We start from the raw sequence: 27,497 nt of genomic DNA, 5'->3' as shown, positions 1-27,497 counted from the left end.
GGAGACTCTTGACCGATCGATTCGACCCGGTCACGTGACCAAGCTAACCTACAAAATGTAGCGTGTCGCGGCCGGAGGATCGGCAGAAATCGTTCCTCGAGATAGCTCGGCTCTCCGGCGAGCCTGCGAATAGCGGAGTCGGTTGATGATTTTCAGGATCGCCGTTGGTGTACTTCCGGCGGAAGCTGCTCTGCCACCCTGAAAATCGTTGGAGCGTGTCGAATCGGATCGGTCGCGTTCTCGTGTACCGACGGCGAGGGAAGATTCGATATGCCACGATAAGAGCCGTGTTTCTTTTTTTATCTGGCTTCTTTGTTCCGTGACTATTTGGAGAAATCGACGCGCGACGAAAATGAGCCGAGCGAACGCCGCACTCTCGGCCGTGTATACAACTGTATATATATATACGAATAGCAATGGGAGAGCTGCGAGAGCGATTCGTGGAACGCGATGTACACTCGAACGGAGATGTAAACAAACAGTGTGGCGCGTATCGTAACGACTCGCGCCCAGAGACCTGGCCAGAGTTTAGTCTCCGTTGCTGTCGTTCGCTTTGTCTCTGGCCGGGAGACACACTCTTTTTCGCGTTTTTCGTGGAAGAAACGCAGTCGGGGCGAAACGACAGTTTATTCCGCGAGGTTCTCTCGACTTTCAGGTTTTTCTCCAGGAGGAGGAAAACCTTGATGCGGAACCTTCGCCAGAATAGGCGAGGATTGTTTTCGTGGGTAGAATCGATTTCACGGACGGTTTGGAGATTGAGGCATCGAGCTTCTAACGGAACCCGGTAGTACGATTAAATTTCTTTTCTCTCGTGGCGAACATCTGGATAGAATAGAAATTGTCCGAGCCATCGTCCGAGGGCCTGCAAGTTCGTTCGTGAAAGTGCTTTCGGTTTACGACGGCGGCGGAAGGAGGATAATCGACGCGTAGCCATTTTCGGTCATAAGCTACGTTGTTTTAAAGGTCTCTTAATCGCGGCGCGCGGTGCACGATCGAGTGGTGAAAAGATGAGAATGGGGCTGGGAAAAGAAAGAGTTTTTCAATAGGAGCGTCGCATCGCGCCTATACTATAATCGAATAGCCGAATTGAAAATTGCTGCTTCGGAGAAGCTCCCTTTCTACCGGCTGAATTGCTATTTCCCGAACGCGTGTAACTCGTGTAACAGCTCGGAAGTTGCCGTTTGTCGACGCACATAAGGCACAATGTATCATAAACTATGGCGGACTGTGCCGTAAACTACCATACATATACTATCGCAAAGTATCGTAAACTTCCATAAACTCGTATGAATTACCCGGAGTCGGATCTCCAGACGGTACTCGATGTGCGAATGTTTCGAGCACCGAATGAATACCGAGAATATATACGTGCTTCTTTTTTTTTTTTTTTTTTTTTTTTTTTTTCGTCCAATTAATTCCACGTAGTGCTTCGCCAGGCAGTAGCGGTAGCAAGAAAAAAATGCCGATTCCAGTTACATCCGCAACTGTTTATATCTCTTAGCGGGAATACGGCTTAGAAATGTTTGTATCATTTACGGAGAGAAGAAGGGGGGAAATATTTTCTTTGGAACATGGCGTGTTTCTCCTTGGCAGGAGAGGACCAACACTGGAGTTTCGTTTTACGATCGCGTGTCCCCTGTAAACTCTGACCAAGAAAACGCTCGCCAACTACACACGCACACACAAAAACTCTTGCACCTTTTTTCTCTCTACCCTTTCATCCCCTCCCTCCACTATTAATAACAACGCATTAAAATTTTATTCCCCCGCATTTTACGCTTTATTGCCATTTTTTAACGATAATAAAAATTCAAGAGCAACGAAATCTTTGCTCTTTCGTTTGAACTTTGAGCTTTAACGCTGATTCGTCACGATATCTATATCTATACACCGATACTAAATCTCTCACTGCTCGTTTTATTGCGAAATCTCTCCGATCGGCGCTGTAACTTTAACACTCGATATTAACGCGATACTCCACAGCCTCGAGAGAGATTCAATTTTTCACATCCAACGTTTATTCTTTTCCTTCCACTTTGCTCTCAGCTATACCTATATAGTATATATATATATATATACGCTTCGCATTCCGCATCACAGTATTTCAGCCGATCATCCGATCGGCAAACGACGAGCGTTCCGGATTGGCCGTAGCTCGAGGCGCTAATGACATTCTCTCTCGAATAATCGATTCGCGCGCAATTTTGGGACTCGACGGCGCTTTAATTACGGCGGAAATGACGATTCGATAAAACGCGCAGCACGGAAGCTCTCGTTTCACCTGGGTAATTGCTTCTTGTGTAACTTCTGAACGCTAAGTTGGCATAACGGTATCGCGTTACCAGCCCTCGTAACACGAGTCTCCCCCTCTCTGCGATTAGAGTTTAATATCTCCTCCTCCCCCCCCCCCTCCCCCTCCCTACACCGGGTGTAATTTAAATAGATCAACACATTTCTCATCTCAATGTTATTCCAAGCAACAACTCACGTACCTCGAAACGAACCACCGAAAAATTTGCAAAGCTAATCTGACAAACTGTCCATCATTGGCAATTTCTAATTATAAATATATTCTACATTCCAAAAGAAAATACGTTTTATCGGTAAGAAATTGTAGGAAAGACAACGTTAAAAATGAGTTTTGCTAATTGGAGAAAAGTATGTGCTCGCGGAGTGGAGATTTAACGTTGCATAAAAGTTTGTATGAAAGAATCGGTTTAATTTATAAAATCACTGTATTTATGTAACGAGAGAGAAAAAGAGGGGAGATAAGGGGGGAGATATCCCTTTTCTCTTTCCACGAGTGAAAGTGAACCAATGGTACATCGGTGGTTCGCTACTCGACTACGCCGAAAGCCCCATAGCGAAATAAAGATTCTCCAGACCATCTCTCTCTCTCTCTCTCTCTCTCTCTCTCTCTCTTGTTTCACGTTTCTTGTTAGAGTTCAAAAATTTGTTCAACCAACCGCGGAAAGCTCGTCAAGAGTCCGCAACGCGCGCGATCATCGTTCATCCACTCGATGTTTCCGGTTACCTCTTCCTATCTGGATCAAACTACCAGCGAGTTAATTAACTATTTCGCGGGTTACATTTTCCGCATCCTCCCACGACAATTTTATCGAAAAAAGATAAATTCGCAGAATAAAAATAGATAATACATATTCATCTGTGAGATAATTTCGTTTAACCCAACTTGCAAAAATCATATGAAAGGCTCGCTGCTGTCGATAGGATTTTCTCTTCAGCGTTTACAAGTCCAAAGATGCATTTATCGAAGCGATTATTCGAAAGGTTGATCGCGTATGAGACGATCGATAGAATTTACGAGAAGGATTCGTAAGCTCGCGGATTATGGCAATGTATGATGAGGTTTGCAATGGGCTTAAGCGGACGATTATTCGTGGCAGGCATCGCGTGCCGTCGCGTCGTCCGACTCGAAAGGGCCGAGAGGTGATTTTTTGCCGGCCGGAGAAGAGCGTTGGAAAATCGCGTGTCGCCGCCATTTTCTTCTTTCTTCGCAGCAAAGCCCACTCGCGATTGTCGATTCCGGGGACGCGACGCGACTACACCAGGACGTACTCGCGACCGACGAGGAATAAGTAAGGTAGTGTGTTTTCGGGCACGCTAGGTTAATTCCTCCTATGGCGGATGAATTATCTAGAGCAGAAAATGGCCGGCTGGCCTCCTAGAAAGAGAGAGGAGAACAGACAGGAAAGCTGCTGGAAATAATTAGCCTCCGAGGAAGAGCTACTCGTTCGAATACCCTAAACTCCCCACCCTCTAGTTATTCTCCAAAGAAGCTGTACAGGAGAGAGAGAGACGGAAAAGCCGAATTAAGGGGATCTCGTAGCTACTCGGTCGGTAAAAAAGATTGGATATTCCCTGATAATTCGGTGCTTAAAAACGATGGAAGCTGGGTAGCCGTTCGCGAATGGGAATAATTTTCCCTCGCCATCGGCTTTGTTTACAGTGCAGGAAAAACGTGTGGGAAGACATTGTTCACAGTCGGATACTTCAATGAGGGAAAGTGGTAGTTACTTAACCTCCGACTTTGATATTTTTCTACGCCCATTAAACTACTTGCAACGATCCGATAAATCCCGCTCGCCGAGCTTAATCGCGTGTCTCGATCTAACGAGTCCAACCTAACCTGAAAATTCCGCGTCACGAGGAGAGCGAGCGATCGTGTTCGCTCGGCCCTCGTACATACCTATATACACAGCCGCGTCAATGTTCCTCGGAATAAATTGAAATGCTAGCGTTCTCTGCGCGTGTTTCGAACGCAGCGCGGGATTTAAGGTCGTCGAGATGAAAATTAGGCGCGGAAGTGGTGTGGAGAAGATCGGGAAGATCGAAGCCGAGCGTGAAAAGAACGCAGGTACAGAGTTTTGGCCGGTGGTGCACAGCCGTGATATTTACGCGTGGCGCGAGAGAGGAAACACATTCTCCGAGGTATTCCGAAAGCCGAGGAATGTTGCCGGTGCTCGATGCCGGCTGGAATATTATTTGACCCAGTTAATCACAGCCAGAGGTGGGAAAGAGGAGAATCAATCGAACCGGTGCAAAATCGATACGCGATCTTTACTCGCGTCCAATCGCCGCTCTTTCTCTTCGTTCCACGCACGGTATCCCCTAAACTTCTATATATATATATATATATATACTTTTTATAATTTCTCCTTTAATTCAAGCGAGCTCGCTCGCGAGCCTACGAGTCTCGCCACGACGATCAGCATGTGTGTTCGGTATCCAAATTGGTCCAGCTCGATCGCGTTTCACGCGAACGAGCACCGGCCAACGATTTCTCACAATAATGGCAAACGTATGTACCAGGTCGTTCGGGTCTCTCCAAACGCTGCGGAGAGACGCGCGTACGTCTATATTTCCACTTTCTAGCGAAAACTGTACGCGTAGCGGACGCAGAGCCAGACACGCTTCGTCCGTATCGATCGAGATCACTCAAACTTTCATCTATCGAATTTCCTTCTACTCGTAATGCGCAACGCACTTGACAATTTTACGAGGAAAATTCCACTCGCGATATTCCTTCGGAAATGTTCACTTTTGAATTTTCCTCGTTGAAAAACTCACACTACGGATATTTTCACAATTTCTTCTTCTTCTTCTTCTTCTTCGAGAATAAGCGGAGGATACTCGCGATGGAAAGAACGTTCCATGCGCGAATTACCGAGTTTCTCGTTGTTTTACCGAGAATACGAGCACGAGACGCGGAAGAGAGATTCGTCGGAGAATTCGAGCGTCTTTGTTGTTCGATGCGTGGCTAAAATCGCAATGAGTGTAGTGGATGGAGATTGTAAGTTTGACAGTTCTCTCTCTCTCTCTCTCTCTCTCTCTCTCTCTCTCTCTCTCTCTCTCTCTCTCTCTCGCTCTTTGACACGCGTGAATTCGAGTGTTCTCCAACTGACACACGCGGTGCAACTGAAACCGAAGAAAGGCGCGGGAGTGTTGCTGCCAGCCAGGCTGCCCTGCCAGCGTCCACGACCACTGTTCTCTCTCTCTCTCTCTCTCTTTCACACATACACACACAAGCCTCTATCCCCTCCCCTTCCCTCTCACCGGTAAGCGACGTACCGATCACTGCGAGAAGTAGTGGGGAGGAGCTGCTCGTTCGACTCGACGAAGAAAAATACGACACCCGGTATATTCCTAGCACATTACACGCTACACACTCTGCTTCATCGACCATTCCCAATAAACATTTATCCCCATTCGCAAAATTTCCGCGATTGTCCAATAAAATTTTCAAGGCTAACGCGAATCGTCCCGAAGAATACCATTTAATGTTATATATTGCTACTCGACGATTGATGTATATATGTATAGAAGAAGTTTATCGAAGAGAGAGAGAGAGAGAGAGAGAGAGAGAGAGAGAGAGCAGGAACGTCCAAGGAAATTAGTATAGGTTGTACTCTCTCTCGAAGAATCGATGGTTGAACGTTGAAGAGAGGGAAGGTGTCGCGAATCACCAGTTGGATTTAGTGGGTTCGTGCCCATTCCTCCCTCGCTACGCCCACGCACGGAACGCGCACGAGCCTCGATCGGTTCATCGCTGTTTTCATTGCGTTCTTTTTCCACGTCTACGCGCGCTCTCTGCCCTCGCATGCGTGAATGCATATGAATGTATTACGTTAATTAAGCACGGATGAAACTGCCGGTCGAATAATAAATAAATTTACCTGCTTTATCATTGAAATTCCTCTATAACTCCGCTACATATATCCACCTTAAGAGCATCCTCCCCCCCCCCCCCTCTTTTTTTTCGTGAAAAATCATTATCCACGCGTATCGCTCCGGACTTTTACAGCGAAACACGCGAATTGAAGAAATACTTGGGTTTCTCGCGGAGATTTATAGGGAGTTTGCGAATAAATCAATGGGAGCTGATATTTTGCTGAGGCAAACGGCGATTGCGGGAAAATGTCATGTGCATGGCAGCTGCGCGGAGAACAGGCGAGCGCGTTGCGTAACCGGTTTATACATCTATAATTATTTATTTCCTATTGGAGCTACGCGAATCGCGCGCTTTCTTCCGCGGGAGGCAAACCCGATGCCTGTCCGCTGGCCGCCGGTTCTCGATCCGCACCTCGCGTAATGGCAGCAGGTGAGAGGCGGTAATTAATCTCCTTGGTGGTTCGTTCGAGAGCCAATAACGCTGATTAAGGAGAGCGCGCTGCACCACTGCCACAGGAAGCGCCATTATTCCCGATGAACCATTGTCCAACGCCGCATCACGCTTCGCTATTCTTCAGGGACACCAACGCTCCTTAATTCTCTCGCACATCCCGTTAATAACGCGCGCGTACGGTAAATCTCGTATTATACGATTCGAGAATCAGCAAAATATCTCGAGGAAGCACCGGAGTAGTCGAGTCTTGTCTTTTGGAGCGAAAAAAACACGAGACTCTGTTTTACCGACCGAGCATTAAGAGGATTGCGGAGCAGAGTAATATTGGAAAATAGTGAAATTAGAGTTGTCGCGTCGTTACGAGGGATTTGACGAGGTTTTCGGGGGAAAATTGCCATTATTGGCGCTGGAACGTTCGTATTTACGATTGTGTTTCCCGAATGGAGTGGGTGCGATATCGCGTCCTACGGATTATTTTTCTTGGCACGTTCTATGGACACACAGGCATTGCGAAAATCAAGGTCCCGAAGGCGGTACGCGGTTCGATCGCTCAATGCCCGCCTCCTGACTCATCGTGCGAGAACAAAAGGAAACCAAGTTTATTATATATATACACGTGCAGGATATAGTCGAGAATCGTCGCGTAATCGCTGAAATCCACCGTTAAGGCAGCCGCGTAAATATATATATATATATATATATATATATAATACTTCTCGTTCTTTAAAACGCTCGAAATATCATTAAAAATCAGCCTACCTACCTCGTTCTCGCTCTCTCCGATATATCACATCAGGCTTCCTCCACTCTTCGTCATCTAAAATTGACTCTATCATCCTGTTAACGCGAATCCTTCAAATTCCTTCCTTCGCTTCCAAACTCGACCAAAAGCCGTGGCCTAAAATTCCATCGCACGCGCGATAGACCGACCGTTAAACCACGAGGCCTCCACCCGGAAAGATCAACGAGGAAAATTAATTCGCCAGTTACAACGCTGAGCATTTTTTTTTTTTTTTTAAGAAATTTCATCGGTTTAAAGAATCGGTGGAATGCGGAAATACGTGAGATGGTTTTGAGCACGTAATCTGCAAAATTACCTTATAATAATAATAATAACGAGAGGAAGAATAATGGGACGATTGGAAGCATCAAGGGGATTAATTGGTCGAATCATTGCGAGAGACGAAAGTAATATAAAATAAAAGTGTCGGTGAACGATTTACAGGAGCACGTATACACACAGACGCGGGACTGGTGGAGGTTCGTGTTAGTGTCAGCTGAGTCGCCTTTCACTCTGCTGAACCTCGCACCATTGTGCAGCAACGCTTGTGCAACGATATTTTAGTTCTGGTATTGTGAAACGAACGCGCCAGTATATACGCGTACCCCATGTACGTTTTATCGCGCGTTGTCCTATTGGCAGGAGGGAGGGGGGGGGGGGGTGGGGGTTAGGCAGGATACCGAAGAAAGGACGCTCGTGTGCCACCCGTTACATCGACAACGACGACGAGGACGACCGACGGAACGAGTGCCGTTGACCGCGAGCAGAGTCTCTTCGCTCTCTCAGCATCTCCCGCACAGCAGCAGCAGCAGCAGATACAGCCGGAAGTACTTCTTCAGCCATTAGTGGAGCAATCGTTGCGAGAATCGCGATTACTCCACCGGAACAGGTTCTTCCAGAGGATTTCCAAAACGGTACGACGCACACACGAGAGAGTGGAGCTCGCGAGGGAAATTGATTTTCGCGCTGGATTTCCATTTTTCCTCGGCTCTGTTTTACCGACCGAGCTCCCCCGTTGGATCCCCCCGCGCGCGCAGCCAATCCTCCTGGCCGTTGCGAAATTTCGCTCCTTCTTCACGCTTTTATCAAGGCTTTCTTCTTTATCGTTTCGTATCCGCCTCATCGAATTTCATTGGGACACGCTTCGTCAGACCGAAAAGGTTACGGGGATTACGATTCGCTGACCCAATTGTGTCATGTAGCCATGGAGAAATTTCAACGCTCGCCTTGTAAACAATTCGGATATGACGCGTACATCGGATAAGATTGCTTTGATTTTTCTGCCCGATTAGTCAGGTTTCGAAACTCATTTGTAGAGCGCATTGCGATACACCTCGACCGTCATTCGGGTTCTATAATATTTATTTCACCCGACACGATTCGCGAAAATCAATGTTTCGCGCTAGAAAATTTGTCTGGAACTTTTTTCATGAAATAATCACGTCGAATCTCGCCTTAATTTCATCGTACGTTCCACCAAGACCGGATATAGAGAGTATATCGACGCGCAAGGAGGACGCAAGAAGAGGAACGTTGGTTCTCCAAGGTTTTCAGCGGCGAAATCGTTTGACATTCAGGATCGAGCGTTCCTTTCAAATGTCGCTTCGACATTTGACGGGGTCGAGAAGACGGCGAGCCCCGCGCAACGAGGTTGAGATTGGCGAAAAAAATGCCAACTATTTTATTTGCCAAGCTTACGTCTATACCTATATATATATATATAGGTATATAGATGGAAAGATTGTGTGGAGGAGAAGGAACGGGATAGCTGTCAATTTTCGCTATGGCGTCCGGGAGCGTATAGATCCTGGCAGCGTGCGAGCGACGGGCGGGTAAAAGGCTCTTGGTTCCTTCGGGAGAATCCCGCCGAGAAAATACTCGATTCTCGGCCGGATCCGACCAACCTCGAGACTGCAAAGTATAAGACGCTGGAAAATTCGTTTCAACGACGAAGAGAGGAGCAAAAGTGCACGGTATAGGCGCTACTTTTACAATTCTGCAGCTTCGACTTCGAGCGAAGCCCTGAAAACCTTCCTCGTCGCTCTCAGCATTTTTGCAGATGATTCGAAAATGTTCAAACTCGACTTTCTTAACGGATCCATCCAAGTTCTTTCGGTACGATGAGTCATCGAGGATTCGCGACACGGTATCGTATATATATGTGGGAGATTTTTGAATAATAATTTTTGAGGCGTTTGTGTGTCGTTGGTGGGAATTTCTAGCAGCGGTGGATCGATGGGGAGTTTGATAGACTCTTTATGGGGGGGGGGGGGGGGGGGGCTCGGTTAGAAGGACGATAGCGAAGCAGAAGCTATACTCGTTGGGGTCGATGCATCGGATAATTAATCGTATCGGCATCGCCAGAGTTACAGTATTAAACACTTATGCGGCGCCATTAATGCGTCCCACGTGCATTTCCCGTTGAGCCGCTAAACCGGAAGTTCCCGGAGCGTTCGTAGGAGGCCTCAGGCTGCTGTCTCTAATGCTAACGACGTAATGACCTTGCACCGTGCCTTCCTTCCGTTTACTCGATACGCTATCCTAGCTACGCGTCGTCGTAAAACTCTCCCAGGGAACTCTCAATTTTATCGCCAAGACTTCCCTTTTAAGCCTCGGATAGAGAGCAGCCATTTTCACTCGAAAATACGATAGGCACTCTCCGGATAACGGACTGCTGTGGATATATTTAAAAATGTATCGCTAAAATGTACGTCCTCTTTATCTTTTCGAGTATACAAGATCGCTATGGATATAGAAATTATACATTGAGGGAGAAAAATGAAGAATTTTATGGCGAATGAACGTCGGAGGTGGGGGTAAAAGTACGAGTGCTCCTCCTTTCGACGATTTCGCTATGTTGGAACATTCCTTGCTCGATCGATCTCGTTCGATGGGATTTATTTAAGAATGAGAGGCGTCGAAATAAAATTTCGAGGAGGGAGGAGGGAAAAAATGCGAGGAATTGGGCGACAAAAGCGAATTTATTGCATCCGAGCCTCTTTGTCGGTGAGAGCGAGCTTATGCAGATGGTTTAGGGGGGGGGGGGGGTATAAAGGAACAAAGTTATTTGTATCGAGTCTAGTGAATTTTTTCACCGAGCTTGCGACGATAGCTTGGAGGAGAGGGAGGACTGTAAATGAGTTAATAACGTCTGTCCTGGCTGGCACTCTCGGTAAAGCCTCGTCTTGTCCGGGGGATGGCAAAAAGTAGAAGGGGGTATGGAGATGCAAATGAAGCAACGAGATTAGGTCCTTTGTCCCGATAGCCGACATGTTTAGGGACTTTGTTCAAACGCCATAAATTAACAATTAGATTAAAACGTCCGGACTGCGATATCCACTCCCCCCCTCCCCCACCTCTACCCCCGTTACTCTAATTAATTAAAATCAAAACTCGCGGTTGTCGCATCGAAAAATATAAACGTCGCAACAATCCAGGTTTAAATCTTATACTGCGAATTTTTCGCGAATGGGAAATATGGAACGATTTACGGTATTCGCAAATTTCGCGGAGTGTTTTGATTGGATGATGAGATTCGAAACGGTCGAAGGTAGCCGAGTGGAAGCAGGTGAGTGTACGGATGAAGAGAGGGGGGGGGGGGGGGGGGAAATTTAATGACGCAGCTGTGTGTGCGCGAGGTGCACGAAGGTTTTGGTCGGAGCACAGCGCGTGTGGCTTATATTGGCTCCGCGCAGCGTTAAGCGTGCTGAATGAGGAGGAGACAGAGTGAGAAAGGAAAGAGGATGCAATGTAACGGGATAAGTGCCACTGTCAGCCAGTTGTGCAATCGGTCGAGCGAGGTCGATGAATCGAACGATCGTTGCTCCCCAAACGTTCGGCCTCTTCAACATCTTCTACTTCATCATCTACCCCATTCATAAGAAACTGCGCCATTTATTCTTCTATGCGAAAGTTTTATCCATTTTTCAGCAAGTAAAATCCACCTTACGCACACAAGTGTCCTATTCCTTTGTAATGTCTGGAAAATTAGTTTTTCCCACGAAGACGAAAACATTGAAAGTTGAGCTGATTTTTTCACTGAATTTCCAACATCGGCGTTTCCCCATTCACGCGACTCGTCGTCGTCGCAATCGGGGAGACATCCGTCGGGTTCGCTCCACGTGACGTAAACACGCGGAATTGCACGATAATGCGCGGGCAGGGGAATACATTTGCGACAGTCGAATAAGCAGCAGGCAAAAACCAAGTACTATACGATGAATCGACGAGGCTCCGAAGGATTCGAGGAAAGAGCAACAAGTATTCGCGAGCTGCATCCTTGGCCAAACGGATTATAGCAAACTGCCATTCCATATGCTCTTTGTAAAGGGGAAATAAAGCTAAAGGGAGATTCTTCGTTAGGGAAATTAATGAAAACGCAGCATCGTACAGGGATTATCCTCCGAATCTCCTTGCGGAGCAATTTTCATTTGCACAATTCCAAGAACGCGTATACAACGCAAAATATATAATACGGTGTGGAGTGGGAGGTTTTAACGGATTGTAAAATAACGAAAATTATTCACGTTGGAAATTCATTGAGGTAAATTAATAATCGAGGGAATTCAATGATAATATCTCGCGATGCGCGAATAAATGTACTTAGGTAACACAAGGTACAACATCTCGATAATGGAATCAACAGAATTATCTGAAACTCACCACTCTCGTGCTGTTCTGGTTAACGTTTCGAACGTTATTGTTGATGAGATTGTTGTTCAAGTGATTGCTGTTGGTGGTGGTGTTGTTGTTGTTTCTCGTATTTTGATTCGATTGGTTGCCATTGTTATGCTTGCTGTGCTTGTGCAGTACCATCGACACGAACATCTTGCTGGGACCTCGCGAAACCGACGAAAGAACAACGATCGATGGTGAATTTTGGTCCAAGTTCACATGGAAGGTTCGCGCACGATGCACCGTGACAATTTCACTTTTTATCCGCAAACGAACATTGCGTGGAAAATAATCTGGAATGTCGTGCCTTATCGGAAAATTCTCAAGAGTATCGTTGATTTAATTGATCCACGAATTGTATATAGTTTATACTGCAAATTAAAATGTGATTTCAAGGTAAAAATCCACCGATGCGATTGACAATAATATGGCGTTTGATCCTGAAGATAATCGACTGTAAATATATCATTATTTCGGAGCTCTCGTTTTCACAATTTATCGTCGAGTTGATCATCGTTGTTGCTCGAAAAGAGAAGAAACGATGTTTAAGATGGAATTATCGAGAATCACTTGGAGAAATTACAATAAGCGTTACATATTCGCTATTGTCCCGGAGAAATAAATTTCATTTGCTGTGTTTCAATCTACTTCAGCGTGTATAACAGTCGTGCGAGAGAAGCTGTACGATTTGCCTGACCCAGTTTTACTGGACGTTGAAAAAAATGATGGAACCCTATTGGAAGAAAGGACTCGATAATGGAACAAATAGGAGTATCGGTGCACCTATTTCGATCGAGCGAGTTATGCAACGCTGCGACAACTTTCGATCAACCGTACTTTGAATAATAAACCGACGCTGCTCACGCGATACTCCACTTGATAAACCAGAGAAAGGAAATTGTGTTAAAACTCCACAAAAGTTACCCTCGCTCCTCTATCCAAACTCTTCGAATTGGAAAAATTGTGAAAGAACAAAAGGCCTCGATGTAATTGAAAATATTCCCTGAGAACCAAACGAACACGAAGAATCAGCGAGGATTGATCGAGGAATTCCTTCGTGCGTCGAGAGGACGATAAAAATCCTTTCTGCCAGATGGCAGGGAATTTTTGAAATTCAACAAAAATGGCTTTTGAGAGAATGGCGAATGATTTATGGAGTGGTCTGGTGGCGAGGACTAATCAGTAACAAGGCGAATCCTTGTTGGGGATCCCGTTACGGCATACGCGGCCGGTAATGGTGCACCGGCTGGATAGTGAGATACCCCCCCCCCCTCCCCCTCTACCACTGTGCAGAACAAAATCAAGCGAGAGAATCGTTTGCAGGCGCAAATGCCGAACACGAGAAGAATGCACAGCCAGGTCTTATTGATTTGTTATAAATAGTCAGGTGCAATGAACCGTGCAAGTATTTCTCTCTCACTCCCCCCCCCCTTTTTCCCCCACCACTCTCCAATTTCATCCGTCCCTCCATATCGTACCGCGACGAAAAATTACGTTCAATGGGAAAAGTATAACGCTTCTAAAAGTTGTCGCGAAGGGAGCGAGTTATAAATACAGCAATTTCGTCCGGAAAGACGATGGCTTTGGCCAGGACTGCTGTCAGAAGCGACCCAATTTGATTACGAACCTGTACGTACACTCCGTCCACCAATAATTATTATCAACAGGCTAAATACGTTGGATATCCCCTACGAGTTCGAATAAACTCACCCACTTCTCTCTTATTAATGGAAATTGAGTTAAAATTTAACATCGACTCGAATCTGTTGCGTTATATCGGCTCCGCTGTAATACTCGATTATTCGCAGAAATTCCAAGTACGCGATTGGCCTAGCGGGTTTGCTAAATTTTCGTGGTTCGCACAGAAGCGGCGTTGCACAAATACCGCTCGAGTTACCAACGCTCGAAGCAGATTCAGCGGTTTCGCGTTGTATTTCATGCGAAAAACACGCTCGCTCTTCACGCGGAAAAGTTTATCGTATTGGAAAAAAAAGCAGGCGTTTATCGCTTATCGGTTTATTCGATTCCGACCGCTTGTTATTTCGAATTAATGATAATAACAATTTATGGAGGAGGAAACTCTCTTTGCTCCTTCCGATAATCGATCGACGACTGAGCTACCGCTGGAAAAACGAATCAACGGCGTTATCAAAACCGAATTGCCGAGCTACTGGAATGCTGAGGTGAGTTCCGAGGTCGAACGACCTTGGAAAGTTTTCTCAGTCGGATATCGAGATTACGAACGACTCGCTGCGAGATTCAGGCGTCTCTGCCAGAGTTATCGGACTAATTAATATTTGCGGAAAATCCTTGCGATTCTCTTCTCTCCCGATAACCCCTCCCCCCCCCCCCTTTCTTCCTCGTTGCAACTCGGAGAACAATGCGATTCGGGACTATACTTTTTAAAGTTACGCGTAAAAAAATGCTCGGCATATCGCAAAACCGGAAGAGGAAGGCGCGAGCTGCAGTCGGAAGAGAAGTTTGAGAAGCTTTCGAACGTCGAGCACCGTTTGTTTCCCGAAGGAGATTTACGAGCGGGTTTGTCTTTGGTTCTGAGGAAAGTTTGGCCGGAACGATTATAAAACTCGTCTCCGCGCGTTTTTAGGCAAATCCGTGGGCGATCGCCGAAGAATAGCGAGCTTTTACGTGGAATATTGAAAAGGGATGCAGGGAGTTGGACAAAAATGTCTAGGCCCATGAATGGAAAGCGGGAAAAGTTTAGTCCAGCGATAAACGCGTTTTTCCTCCAATTCTTAAAGTTAAGCGAGCGAGAGGAGCTTTGCCACGCGAAATGAGCAGAGTTTATCGAAATATACGAACGGATGCTCGTTGACAACGCTGGAGCAACATAGTTGCATCCGCGCGTGGATAATCCGCCGATCGAGACGCAGAAAAAATGCGAGAGTCGCGCAACACAATGGGAAACTCTCAAAACTCGCCGATTGTCGTAATTTTGGCCAACCGGACTCTGCCGGGCTTTTTAACGAGAGAAGAAACTGCTGCATATACGTATCCATCATAAGCACGTGGTAAGTTGAATAGTTTTTGCCGAGATCCTTTGTTGCTGCTGGCTTGTCGTCATTAATCACTCGCCAAGCCGTTTTATTACGATTGCTGCAAGGGAAACGTGTCTCGTTGACAGTCTCGGCATAAAGTACAGCTCCACCGACTATATTCGCGTGGCATTGTGCCATTTACGAGGATACGGCCACAAAGGTACCAATATAATAATAATAATACAACCTCTTCGCGATCCTCGGACTTTGCATTCTATTTCTTCTATATATATATATATATAGCAAGGCGATATTTCCCTGGCAAATCCTCTTAAAGCTCGTCCGAGCAACGCGTCGCTATAGTCGTTTCCGGTCGTCTCAGTCACCGCGGGGACCAATCTTGCAAAATGCGATAATTTTTCTATCGAGCCACCATGCTCGTGCGTCTCAATTGTAAATTTCTCGCGACCTCGATAACCCTTTGTCTCTCTCCTCCCGCATCTCCACGTGTCGGACAAAGCCATATGGAAATAACGTGGAAATCACCTTTCCATTTGGTTCCGAGTCGTAGGATATATGTACGGTGCAGTTTGATGGATTGGTTTTCTTCTTTTATCGAGAAAAACTCTGTGTGCGTATATATATATATATATATATGAGAATGCGGTTTTTGCTGGTAACTGATAGGATTGGTGAAAAGCGAGGTATGGAAACCCTCGAGGTTCTCTTATTCGAACGCGAGTAGCATTGTTTGTGTCTCTGCGACAGATTCATTTAAACTCGTCGCTGGCCTAGAAAGGCGTGCACCTATATGGAAAGCGAACCTCGATTAACCGTCCCTCTCGACAGGCGAATAAATCTCCATTGGAAAATCCGCTCGGCAAACTTTTCCTCCGACTCACACGCGCATATAGATGTATATATATATGTCATCGCTATAAAACTGATTTCGTTCGTTCTCCTGGATTTTCGACTCTCGACAGGCTTGTTTGATCTTTGGTTTTCGCGCGTGGGAGCCTCCCCCCCCCCCCCCTCCTTACTCGTTACCGGCACGCGATCTTTTCCTCTGAACCTCTTCTTCTTCGGCTTTTGACCTTTCGTCAAGAACGATTAGCATGTACGAGTAAAGACGAATTGGAATCTTGCTTGAATGCTTTTTGTACAACGATATATATTGAGAGAAATTTCTTATCAAATTTAACGTTGAAAAATGCTAAAAATTACCCTGTTCCTTGTACTATAAGGGGATATGATATATATAAATTTTGCGAAAATTATATAACGATGATAAATCATTTTTTCTACAACCGTTTACTACTTTCCTCCCGTCGCACGCGTGGATTTTACAAAGTTGCTCCATTAATAGCTACAAGTATATAAGCATCTAATAATCAGCATTCGATCCAATAAAATTTTTACGATTTCGCATCCTTATCCCGAGTTACCCTGTCTGGCGCGGTGAATTTGACAAAATATTCATTTCCGTGCCAGAGGACACAATAATATATATTTTTATGAGAAAATTGATGAGAGACTCGATGGATTTAGTCTCGTAGCTGGCCGAGTCTGGAAAATTTGCAAATCGATAAATACAAAGAGAGAAATTGGCGGTGTGCGCCAGGGCGTTATTGATTTTGCACAGTGAAAACGAATATACGTGTCTATATTTAGCAAGAGTTCTGGCAGGTGCGAGATACCAGAGACGCGTCTATTTCCGAATAGTTCCTATGGCAGTGAGCCGGGTATTAATGATCGATGAGCCAACAGCCATCATCCGTCCGCGCGCGCCACTGGATTTTTCTTTCCCGATAAAACTCGACCGGACCGACTCGTTTCGACGTCTCCGATGGATCGATCCGGATCCATCGGAAAGGAACATCCTGCAAAGGCTCCTTCGTGGTCCAAAACACTCTCGGACAAACTCGATGCAAAGTTCACCAAAGAGTCCTCTTCAGCTTTTTTTCTTGCTATGGAAGCTTCGTGAGGTGGATTGGCGAGGACAGCAGAGGGTAACGACTTATCGGCGCGTGTTCTTTGCGTCTCGACTTCCTACGGGAGCCGCCCTCGTAGCGCGAGTCCAAGATTTACGAGTTCCATGGGGAAAAGTTGGATAACGCGCTCACCCACCCTTGTGCGCGTCTCGATGCTCCTTCCACCATCTCCGAGGAGACACTGTCCTTTGAGATTTTCTCCCTCCCTCCTCTTCGAGATACAAAATCAACTGTATTCACTGCGACGATCGTTGACCTTGAAAATTCTTCTTCTTGAGGCGATTCTTTGGTACAACTTTCTTTCGATACTTGGTCTTGTGATGATTTCTAATGGTTCGTGTTACAAATGTGAAGAATTTTTTGTTTTATGAGTATATATAAAGTGAGAAATTTTGAGTGGCATAAGAATTATTACGTCCATTTGCCTATTTGGATCATGCTCGCATCTATAATCTTATATGTCTCAATGCTAATCTTGGAATTTCTAAGGATTACGTTCTTTGAGATTCTCTCGGTTCTCTCGATGCAAATTGAACGAACCATTAACACTTTTGTTGTTACCAACTACATTGCTCGTAAATATCGATCGAAAGAAATTTTTAGGTGAATTTTAATATTGAAAATCGAGTGGGCAAGTATAAAAATTTATTATGCGGATCTTTGCTAGTTGGTGTGACGCGAATGAGGAATCCTCCTACATATTATGAGGCTATTAAACCAGAGAGAGAGAGAGAGAGAGGTTGTGTATCATAAGAATTACGACATCCATGGGAAAAATTTGGATTATGCGCACAGCCACCCTTTTATGTCTCGATGCTACTCGTGGAATCTCCAAGGGGTCCTCTTCTTGGAGACCCACCCCCTCCCCCTACTAACCTTCCAGATAATAAATGCATTAGCTCTCGGAGATGATGGATCCCCGTAGGTACGATCGTTGACCTTGAAAATAAAGCTGGAAAATGATCGATTAAAAACTCTGTTAGATTTTGTAACATCAAGCGAGATTTAAAAAACGTTGTGCAACGGAGATTAATATGATCCGGTATTGTACATACGTGGAATGAGGAAGTTTGCTTATTACGAGTCGATTAAACGGGAGAGCTCGCGTATATCGGGATTAAAATAAAGAGGTGGCGTGCGAACTTAATCACTGGAGAATTTATCAACACGCGATCCAAAGCGGCCGCAAAAATGTTTTCCCTATCCGGAGCCAGCGGCCTGAACGATTCTATCATTTATACACATATATATGCACCTGTGTGACGTGGTCGCTTTCTCGGAAGAAGGAAAAGTATTGCGACGTTTCACGCAGATCTGTTTTTATTAAAAAAATATCAACCCTTGCGCGCTCTGGCCTCGAATTGAGTGATCGAGCTATGAAAAAAATTTACGAGACGTCTATCGACTTAATTTCGGCTAGGCAACCACCAGCACAACCACGTCGCGTCACACACACCATCCCTCGAGATTAAATGGCATTTCTCACCATCCTTATCTAATCTTCCCTGCACTGCCTCTCTCCAGCAAAGCTCCTCTTCCAATCAAACGCCATATTATCGTTGGATCGAGCATCGAATGAGTATTCGTCGTTGAATTTTTTGTCAAAGAGAGCGAGAGAGAAGGGGAAAAATACCTTTGAGAGGGAAAAAGCCAGTGGCACGCAACGAGAAGAGTAGGAAGCACGCGGAAGATTGCAAAAGGTAGAAAATTGTTGGATATATAGAAAAGCGCCAAGTGTGATATATATATATATAGTATTTATGAGAGGAAAACGAAGCTCGGCGTTGGCGTGTCGAGTAACGCGCGTCGACTGAAGGAAGAAACGAGGGAGTCGGATGGCGCCGCGGCGCGAGCAACCCCTTGGCAGTCTAGCCACCCCTAACAACCCTCGGAAACCCCCCACCAATGAGAAATAGTCGTTGGTAGGGATTGTTGCGTGCATAGCCACGCGAGGACACCTGGAGGGGGTGTCTGCCCATGGAATTACTTCCACCACCTTCGAAAATCACCCCCCACCACGCGCACCAGCCAACCCCTCCCCTCGTCCTTCTTCGATTCGAGCCTAAAACTTTGCGAAATGCCACCTCGGGACGATGCACCCTGTACTCCACCTCGATCGAATTATTCCTCGCTACACAATCGCCCTATTTGGGAATACTCGGAGAAACTCTCACCTCCACTTTCGATACAACAGTACCATAATTAATTCTATCCTTTTCCCATGATTTCTTCCTGTTTTTCCACTCTGCACTCTCCAGTAACGATATATTCCCCTCTTTTTTCTCTCACGGAGAAATTCCTTTGGGATTTTCAATTAAGGATAACAAAGCAAGCTCCTCCAAATTCAGCAGTGATCACCATCACCGGAATCATCAAAAGTCAATCTTAGTCTTGACCCACGTAGGATCCTCCCTTTCGTGTTATATTCAAAGGAAGTCTTCTATTTTTGCTCCAACAGATTTTCTTTGTTTTTTCTTCGATTGGCAACTTCCGTCGGTAGTTTCAGGGGCAGAAACAACCAAGTTCTTAGATATATATATATATGTATATATGTATGTATATAGGGAGGTTGGAGTTTTGGGTAATTCGACGATTGGACAATGCTAGGGGGTGTATTGACCTTCGAATAAAGTCTCGAGCGTCTAGACGAGTCGTGTGAACGACCCCGGAGATCCAGGCTCAGGCACTAAAGGACTTTTTGCAATGACGTCACACAACGGGGAAGATAAATTAGAAAGGCGGATTGATAGGAAAGCTTCGAGAGGGACGATTTCGCTGGTATCGGTGATCCGAAGAGTATCGTCAATTTCCTCTCCCCACCCCCCCCCCCCCCCCTCCAAAGTGGAAGGACGCGTTTGAAGCGAGCGCTACGAGGACTCGCGCGCCGCGCGGGATCCGTCAAGGACCTTTCCACGCTTTCCACCTAAATAAATCATCAATGAAAATTCCATTTACACGCTTCACTCGTCTCCTCTCGATTCTTATTTTTATTCTTTTTTCTGCCTCCGCGAGCTTAGCCCTTTTACTACCCTTATCCGTGAGAAAAAGATGGAAACTACGTAATTGCCAAAGGAAATAGTATCCTGGCAGAAAATAATTGTGTAAAATTTGATTTCTTTGCAAAAATTTATACTGAGAATTAAAAAGAATTATCTACTGGAAATTTTTATAATATTTGCAATAAATAACTGAGTTATTATAATTATAGATAGTAGTGAAATCAAAATTTCAGACCAGTATTTTTTATTAAGAAAAATACTTTAGATTAATCATGAGAAAATTGTTTAAATACAATCGTACGCATTTTTTTAAACAAAAGTGTACGAGGTGAATCTGAAAGATAAATTCTTAACCAAAAGAGTACTTTTTCCGGGCTCGTAACCCGTGGCATTGTTCAAAATTACCATTCTTTCACTTTACTTACCTGTTTTTGCTGTTTTATTACAACAAAAATATCTTCTGTGAAAGATGTCGATTAGCCAAGTTAAAAGTTAAAATTCGATAATAGATTTTGGAATAATTTTTAAAGAGCGATGCGACGTTATTTTTGGTCGGTTTTAAGGCGGTTTTGCGAAGGAGGGAAGAGAAAACGTTAAAAGAGTGCGTCGGGGAAATAAAGTGGAAGGTAGAAAAGTACGGGCCACTTATGGTTCATGAATCGTGCAACGATAAACCGGTTCTCCCGGAGCAACGTCGAGGCTTACGGTGCTTCTAGACGGAAGGAAAGGACGCTCGACACTAATTTAACATTGTAACATTTATCGGAAAACACCGTGAACGCTAAAGTCTACCAACAAATTGTCAAAATTGCAGCGAAATTTTATGGAAAATTACGTTTGCTGTGGAGGGACGCGAAAGATTCGCCCGACACCAAATATCCAATTGCAGATAAAAAAAAACATTATTCGTGTTGCTAAAACACAATTTTCTGTACAGAAAATTCACCAAGTAAAATATATAAGGTAATATCGATAAAATCAGCGAAACTTTTGACGCTAAATAAACATCCGAATTAAAGTGGCATATAAAAGTTAATTAAACGAAACATAATTTACATAAATTAAGGATTTCGAAGATTGATCGAAGATATTAATTATCGTTTCATGAAAATGAAGAATAAATTTTAATATTGAAAAAATGATTTTCTTACCGTATTTGAACTTTACAGCCTCCATACATAATTTTTCGATGGACTTATTTTCGTTAATATTAATTATAATGCTTCAATTTAATTTTTACTTTTAAACGTATATATATATTTATGCAGTCTCAAAACAAGCTGATGAATAAACATGATGGCTAATGCAATCCTGGATTATATACTCTTTCCTCTTACAAACTATACTTAATACCTTTTACCAACTCTGCGTCATGTTACGAGAAATGTCAATAATAGCCAAGAGCGCTCACCTGAAACAAAAGAAAGGAAAAAAAAACAGTTTTAATATTCCGTGTTTTTTTCCAGCGGAAGAGAAAAAAATGAATTTGCAAAATTGTAGAATTGCCGTTTGCTATTCATGGCACGGGGCTCGACGCCGCAGCGATTTTTCATCTTTGCGAGACCGTAGTAACCACGGAATCTCAATGATCCTGATGTGGAAAATACTGGGCTGTATATAAAAATTAAATTTTAATGAGCGCCGGATATTAAAGCCGGAATTAAACCGAGCGTATTTCCAGAAATGATGAATTTTTCGAGCTATATATATACAGGGTGTCCCACGAACGATGGCCATGGCAATACCATCGGATAGAGGACAAAAATCTAAGTAAAAAAGTTGTAAAAACTTTTTTCCTAACACCCTTAGTTAAAATGTTATTTGAAATTAAAGATTCTCGATTATAGTTTAGTCTTTCTTAAAGAGGAAGATTGTTTTGGTCGCATTATAAGGCCAACAATGCTAAGATTCTGTGAATTAAAATACTAAGAAAAACACAAAGCCAAACATCCACTTGAGCCTATGAAGTGGTTTTAAATGCCGATCGGCAGTTTCGAGTGCGACCGCCATAAAAACAATCAAAACATAAACAGTCTTGACAAAATTTGTAAGCTAAGATTGAAACTTTTGCAACTTTCGTTTAACAAATGAATTATTGATATTTTTGACTTTTGCGTATGTTTACGATGAAAATGAGTCCAAACATGACATAATTACGACTATTTTCAGCGATACTATTAATTAATTAACTCTAGAATTGACGTAATTATATTGCGTTTGGACTCATTTTCATCGTAAAAATACGCAAAAGTCAAAAATATCAATAATTCATTTGTTAAACGAAAACTGCAAAAGTTTCAATCTTAGCTTATAGCTTTTCTCGGCAGTGTTTATGTTTTGATTGTTTTTATGGTGCTTGCACTCGAAACTGCCGATCGGCATTTAAAACCACTTCATAGGCTCAAGTGGATGTTTGGCTTTGTGTTTTTCTTAGTATTTTAATTCACAGAATCTTAGCATTGTCGACCTTATAATACGACCAAAACAATCTTCCTCTTTAAGAAAGGCTACTTTAATCGAGAATCTTTAATTGCAAATAACTTTTTAACCAAAAGTGCTAACAAAAAAGTTTTTACAACTTTTTTACTTAGATTTTTGTCCCCTGTCCGATGGTATTGGTATGGCCATCGTTCGTGGACACCCTGTATATAGCTACACAATCCTTTCCCCGTCTTCTTCCTTCGTATATAAACTTGCATAATTCGCAAATGCGCAAATTATTCTTACTCGCGTTATTACTCTCGAAATTCCAGTGATTTTCCCGTATATAGGAGGAACGAGTAACGCGACGAAAATGAGATTTAACGCAAAACTCTGTGAGTTTTTCAGTAAAAAAATAGTGACTGGGAATCGTCCAAACTCGTCGCGCGTAAGAAATTAATAGGATATTTTAATCAAGAACCCAGCGGACAATTAAGACCTTCGGTCCTGGAGATTTTACATTTCTCGTATAATTTCATCGAGAGAGTGTTCCAAGAAAATTTTCTCACTTACTTTAAATATTGTTTCGGTAACTATTCAGTGGATGATTATGATAAAGTTTGTGCCAAAAAACTACACTAATAATTATATTATTTCGCGTTAGAATTATGCTGAATTTTTTATTAACTAGATAAATGGTCTAAACTCAAGGCACCACTTTAATCGCAAGTTTTTACAGCGTGAGAGTTAACTCTTACTTCCGCATTGGTCACGTTTCACCCCTCGACCAGCGAGAAAGTAATAAACCCTCGTTTTTCCATCTCTCGACTCAACTTCGGTGATCCTCTGATATATTGGCAAATTTCTACTCTTCTTCCATTACTAAAATTCTTACGAGTGCTGCCCCCGCCTATCTGTGCTTCGTCCGACGAGATAATAAATTAGTCATTGTAAATTAGTGGAACGAGCAAATAATGTTTGAATAGAGCTTGCTCAAGATGATGCTTCGTGGCTCTTGAGTAAAAATGGATATTCGAGGAAGCATCAGTGACTCGTCTATATGGAAAACTCAAGAGGATTTTGGCAAAAACTTGGCTAGATGTCTGCAAAGTCGCCAGAGAGACTAGACTCGCTATCTTTTACCCTCTGCATGCATACAGCAGAACAACCAATAACTTATAGAAAACATAGACCGATCTATTTCTTGCATGTATGTTCTCATGCTTTTCCAGTCAATTATTTCAAGATCTGTTCTTTATTTTTATTTATCTATCTCAACGTATTTTTTCAAGATTTAAACGATAGTATTGAACAAATTGGTTGAGATTGATAAAAAATAACGGAAGATTCAAAGAGCACACTCTACAAAACCATACGAACATGTATATATACAACAAAAAGCTCCATCTGTTCTCTATGATTTTCAATAATGCAAAAAAAAGATAAAATTTGTGCCGTTTTGGATCGAAATGGATTAATTTTATAATTTATTATTGGAATTTGAAATAAAATCAAGGAGAGTTACAGGGCGTGAGATTCCTCGAGACTACGTTGCCTTTTGTTCGCCGCAAGCATAAGATACAAAACACGCGTTTAACATTAGTAAAATTCGCTATTTCACTTGTTATACGAATTTTTGCAAATAAAGACAGTTTCACTTTCACCACGCACCGCACTTGGCCGTATTACATCGTGTTTTGGATTAATACTCGAGAAAAACTTGGATTTCGGTGAAATTATGAAAGAAAAGCGATGAAAATGCACGTCCGCACGATAAAATTGAAAAATTCAGGCGACTTTCACTCGCGAGTATAAAAATTCGAAAAACTGTCACAACGACCGTTCGGAAAAACAAAGGAAGATGGCGGAAAGATATCGGAGCGGGGGAACCTGCTAGCACAAATGCAAGAACGGAACAATATTAGATTGAATTTTTGTGATAAAACACTTTTAAATTTCACTATTGTTTCAAATTTTGACCGAAGTAAACGGTTTTGAGACCACTGCACACTTCCCTGGGACATTTTATCGTGTTTTGAGCGATTTTCTCAATGAAAAGTGAAGAAAAGTGCGAATTCCGGCGAATTAACGGAGGAGGAAGAGCGAGGAAATCGCACTGGCGCGCGAAAAAAGCGGGAAAAAGCAAAAAATCCGGTCACCCGCGGTTGAGGATTTCAAAAAGGGAAACGTCGCGGCCGCCATGTTGGGAGAGAAAGATGGCGTCGGAGCGGGGAGAGGGTAGAGAACCTGCTCGCTCTCAAATCCGAAAAATGGTATCAGTTCAGTTTTCGGATTTGAGAGCGAGCAGGTTCTCTACCCTCTCCCCGCTCCGACGCCATCTTTCTCTCCCAACATGGCGGCCGCGACGTTTCCCTTTTTGAAATCCTCAACCGCGGGCGACCGGATTTTTTGCTTTTTCCCGCTTTTTTCGCGCGCCAGTGCGATTTCCTCGCTCTTCCTCCTCCGTTAATTCGCCGGAATTCGCACTTTTCTTCACTTTTCATTGAGAAAATCGCTCAAAACACGATAAAATGTCCCAGGGAAGTGTGCAGTGGTCTCAAAACCGTTTACTTCGGTCAAAATTTGAAACAATAGTGAAATTTAAAAGTGTTTTATCACAAAAATTCAATCTAATATTGTTCCGTTCTTGCATTTGTGCTAGCAGGTTCCCCCGCTCCGATATCTTTCCGCCATCTTCCTTTGTTTTTCCGAACGGTCGTTGTGACAGTTTTTCGAATTTTTATACTCGCGAGTGAAAGTCGCCTGAATTTTTCAATTTTATCGTGCGGACGTGCATTTTCATCGCTTTTCTTTCATAATTTCACCGAAATCCAAGTTTTTCTCGAGTATTAATCCAAAACACGATGTAATACGGCCAAGTGCGGTGCGTGGTGAAAGTAAAACTGTCTTTATTTGCAAAAATTCGTATAACAAGTGAAATAGCGAATTTTACTAATGTTAAACGCGTGTTTTGTATCTTATGCTTGCGGCGAACAAAAGGCAACGTAGTCTCGAGGACTCTCACGCCCAGTAACTCTCCTTGATTTTATTTCAAATTCCAAGAAACCATTAAAGTAAATCAAGTTTAGCCAAAAAATCCGATAAAGCCACATAATGAAAGTGTGCATTATTGTTGAATCCGTAGAATTTTGCCCAGTTGCTAGATGAATGGGTCTTTCTCGAAAGTTCCATGGAAAGAAAACAACCTCGGTATATAGATAAAAAATCAATAAAAAATTCCATTAGAATATTTGACCATTTTTTGCAAAAATCTAACTACAACTCGAGTCTTTCAACTTTGATACAAATTGGTCCAGAAAGGACAAGGACAGGTACATTCGTGTATAGAGAAGAGAAGAAAAATATTGCAGGACGCGACAAGAGGAATTTGTAGAAAAAAAAAAAAAAGGATTTGATGGAATGGTTGGTTTGCCAATTTTTTAATTAAAAAAAAAGTGTTCTTTTTTTCAATATTCAGGACACGTGCGTTAATTATTCCCGCAGTTTTTGTTGGTTCCTCGTTGCGCGTTTCAGCGGTGGTGGTGGAAGAGGGCCAATTAATACTTTGCCTACCGATAAAATGCAAGTGTGCTGTTTACACTTGTGCGCAAACCATTAATATTCATGAATTCTCTAGCAGCGGCTCAAGCACTGTAATTTTGCCGACGCCATTATTTCTCGTCTCCTTTTTTTATCCCCCCACCCCCACTCCTTTTTTCATCAACGTACACCAAGCCTACCTTTAGGGAAGAACCGCAAAATTGTCCCGCTGATTTTCAACACGGCTGATTCACCTGCAGGATATTATTCTCCTACCCCCAGTACAATTTCTAGTTATTACTTCCATTATTAATTCTCCTTTTTTTTCGTCCTTTTATTTCATTGCTCGAAAGACAATTTCGCTTATTCTTAGATTGAATTTTCTCTCTTTTTCTCTCTTCCTCAAAATTCAGTTTCACTTTCTTTTAGTACTTTCTTGTCGTGCTAATCGCGAAGAGAAAGATAGAAAAATATCAAACTGTGTAAAAGCTCTATTGATATTGTTATATTAATTTTCTTTTTTTAAGGCTTTTATGCCAGTGGCCTTGAAGACTACTTCATATTTTCGTAACCTTGTGTTTTTTTTTTTACTCAAAACTCTATTTGACTCTGAATGTTGGAGGGGGTAAGATTTCGTTTTCGAGAGAAGGTAAAGCATTGTCCGAATGTACATCGTTGGATGGAGAAATGGAATTTTCTTGGCTATTCTTTGAACGTGGAGCGTTCGTCCATACTTCTTCTGATGCAGGGACCTTCCCTACTTATTTGAATGTTTTCTCATCTCGACGAACGTCGAGAGAAGAATATCGAGATAACTTTGATAAGGAACTTGAAAAAAAAAAAAAAAACAAGTTACATCAATGCTCTATTTTTCATTTAATTATTTCACACTATGAACAAATTCTTTATCTATTTTTTCGCGTCGTACTAATTATTGTGGAGAGAATAAATACCGCGAAAAACTTTTAATAAAGAGTACTAAAACTTGTTAAAATAATTCTCTTTTTCTAATAATAATATTATCCAATTAAACTTATTTTTTTCACCAAAACTCAGATAGATTCTCAATCATAAGAATCAGGGTTCACTTTAGAGAAAGGGTAACGCATTGTCTGGGTCGTATGTAAGGTTTGGTGAAGAAATGGATTTTTCCCTGGTTATTTTCTGGACGTCGACAGTTCGTCGAAACTTCTCCTAGGGCAAAGACCTTTTATACTTTGGATATTTTCTCCTAGTACCAATCGCCAAAAGAAGATATCGAGGTACTTTTGACAAGGAAAACTTGGAAAAGTTGATTAAAAGTGAAAAGTGGAAAAAATAAGTAGTAGAAATATAAGAATACGTATAGACACACGAAGAAAGAGTTGGGAGAAATTTGAAAGAAAAAATAAAGAATTCCGAGTAAATTAATAAATATTTCAATTCTTAGCAAAGTTTCGGTAATTCTGC

The 27,497-nt window shown here is 43.0% G+C and overlaps 1 protein-coding gene across 4 annotated transcripts in view; it reads right to left on the bottom strand.

Moving 5' to 3' along the window:
- Window positions 1-27,497, bottom strand: part of GckIII (Germinal centre kinase III) — a 50,066-nt gene that overhangs the window by 15,609 nt on the left and 6,960 nt on the right. Inside the window, exon 1 of one of the 4 annotated variants that reach the window (XM_066731668.1) lies at window positions 12,090-12,418. The exons of 1 other annotated variant lie outside the window; for it this stretch is intronic. In XM_066731668.1, coding sequence (XP_066587765.1) covers window positions 12,090-12,254 — 165 coding nt within the window. In that variant the 5' untranslated portion in view covers window positions 12,255-12,418. Of the gene's footprint in view, window positions 1-4,830; window positions 5,381-7,409; window positions 7,514-12,089; window positions 12,419-27,497 lie in introns of those variants that run through there. 2 more of the 4 variants (XM_066731666.1, XM_066731665.1) reach the window with 2 other exon arrangements.

The sequence above is a fragment of the Prorops nasuta genome, unplaced genomic scaffold (assembly GCF_024137725.1).
Source record: "Prorops nasuta isolate Cenicafe-Biocafe unplaced genomic scaffold, Cenicafe_Pnas_1.2 PNAS00009, whole genome shotgun sequence".
Lineage (NCBI taxonomy): Eukaryota > Metazoa > Arthropoda > Insecta > Hymenoptera > Bethylidae > Prorops > Prorops nasuta.
Note: the sequence above shows the minus strand (reverse complement) of the source record. Positions and strands in the feature narration are given on the sequence as shown.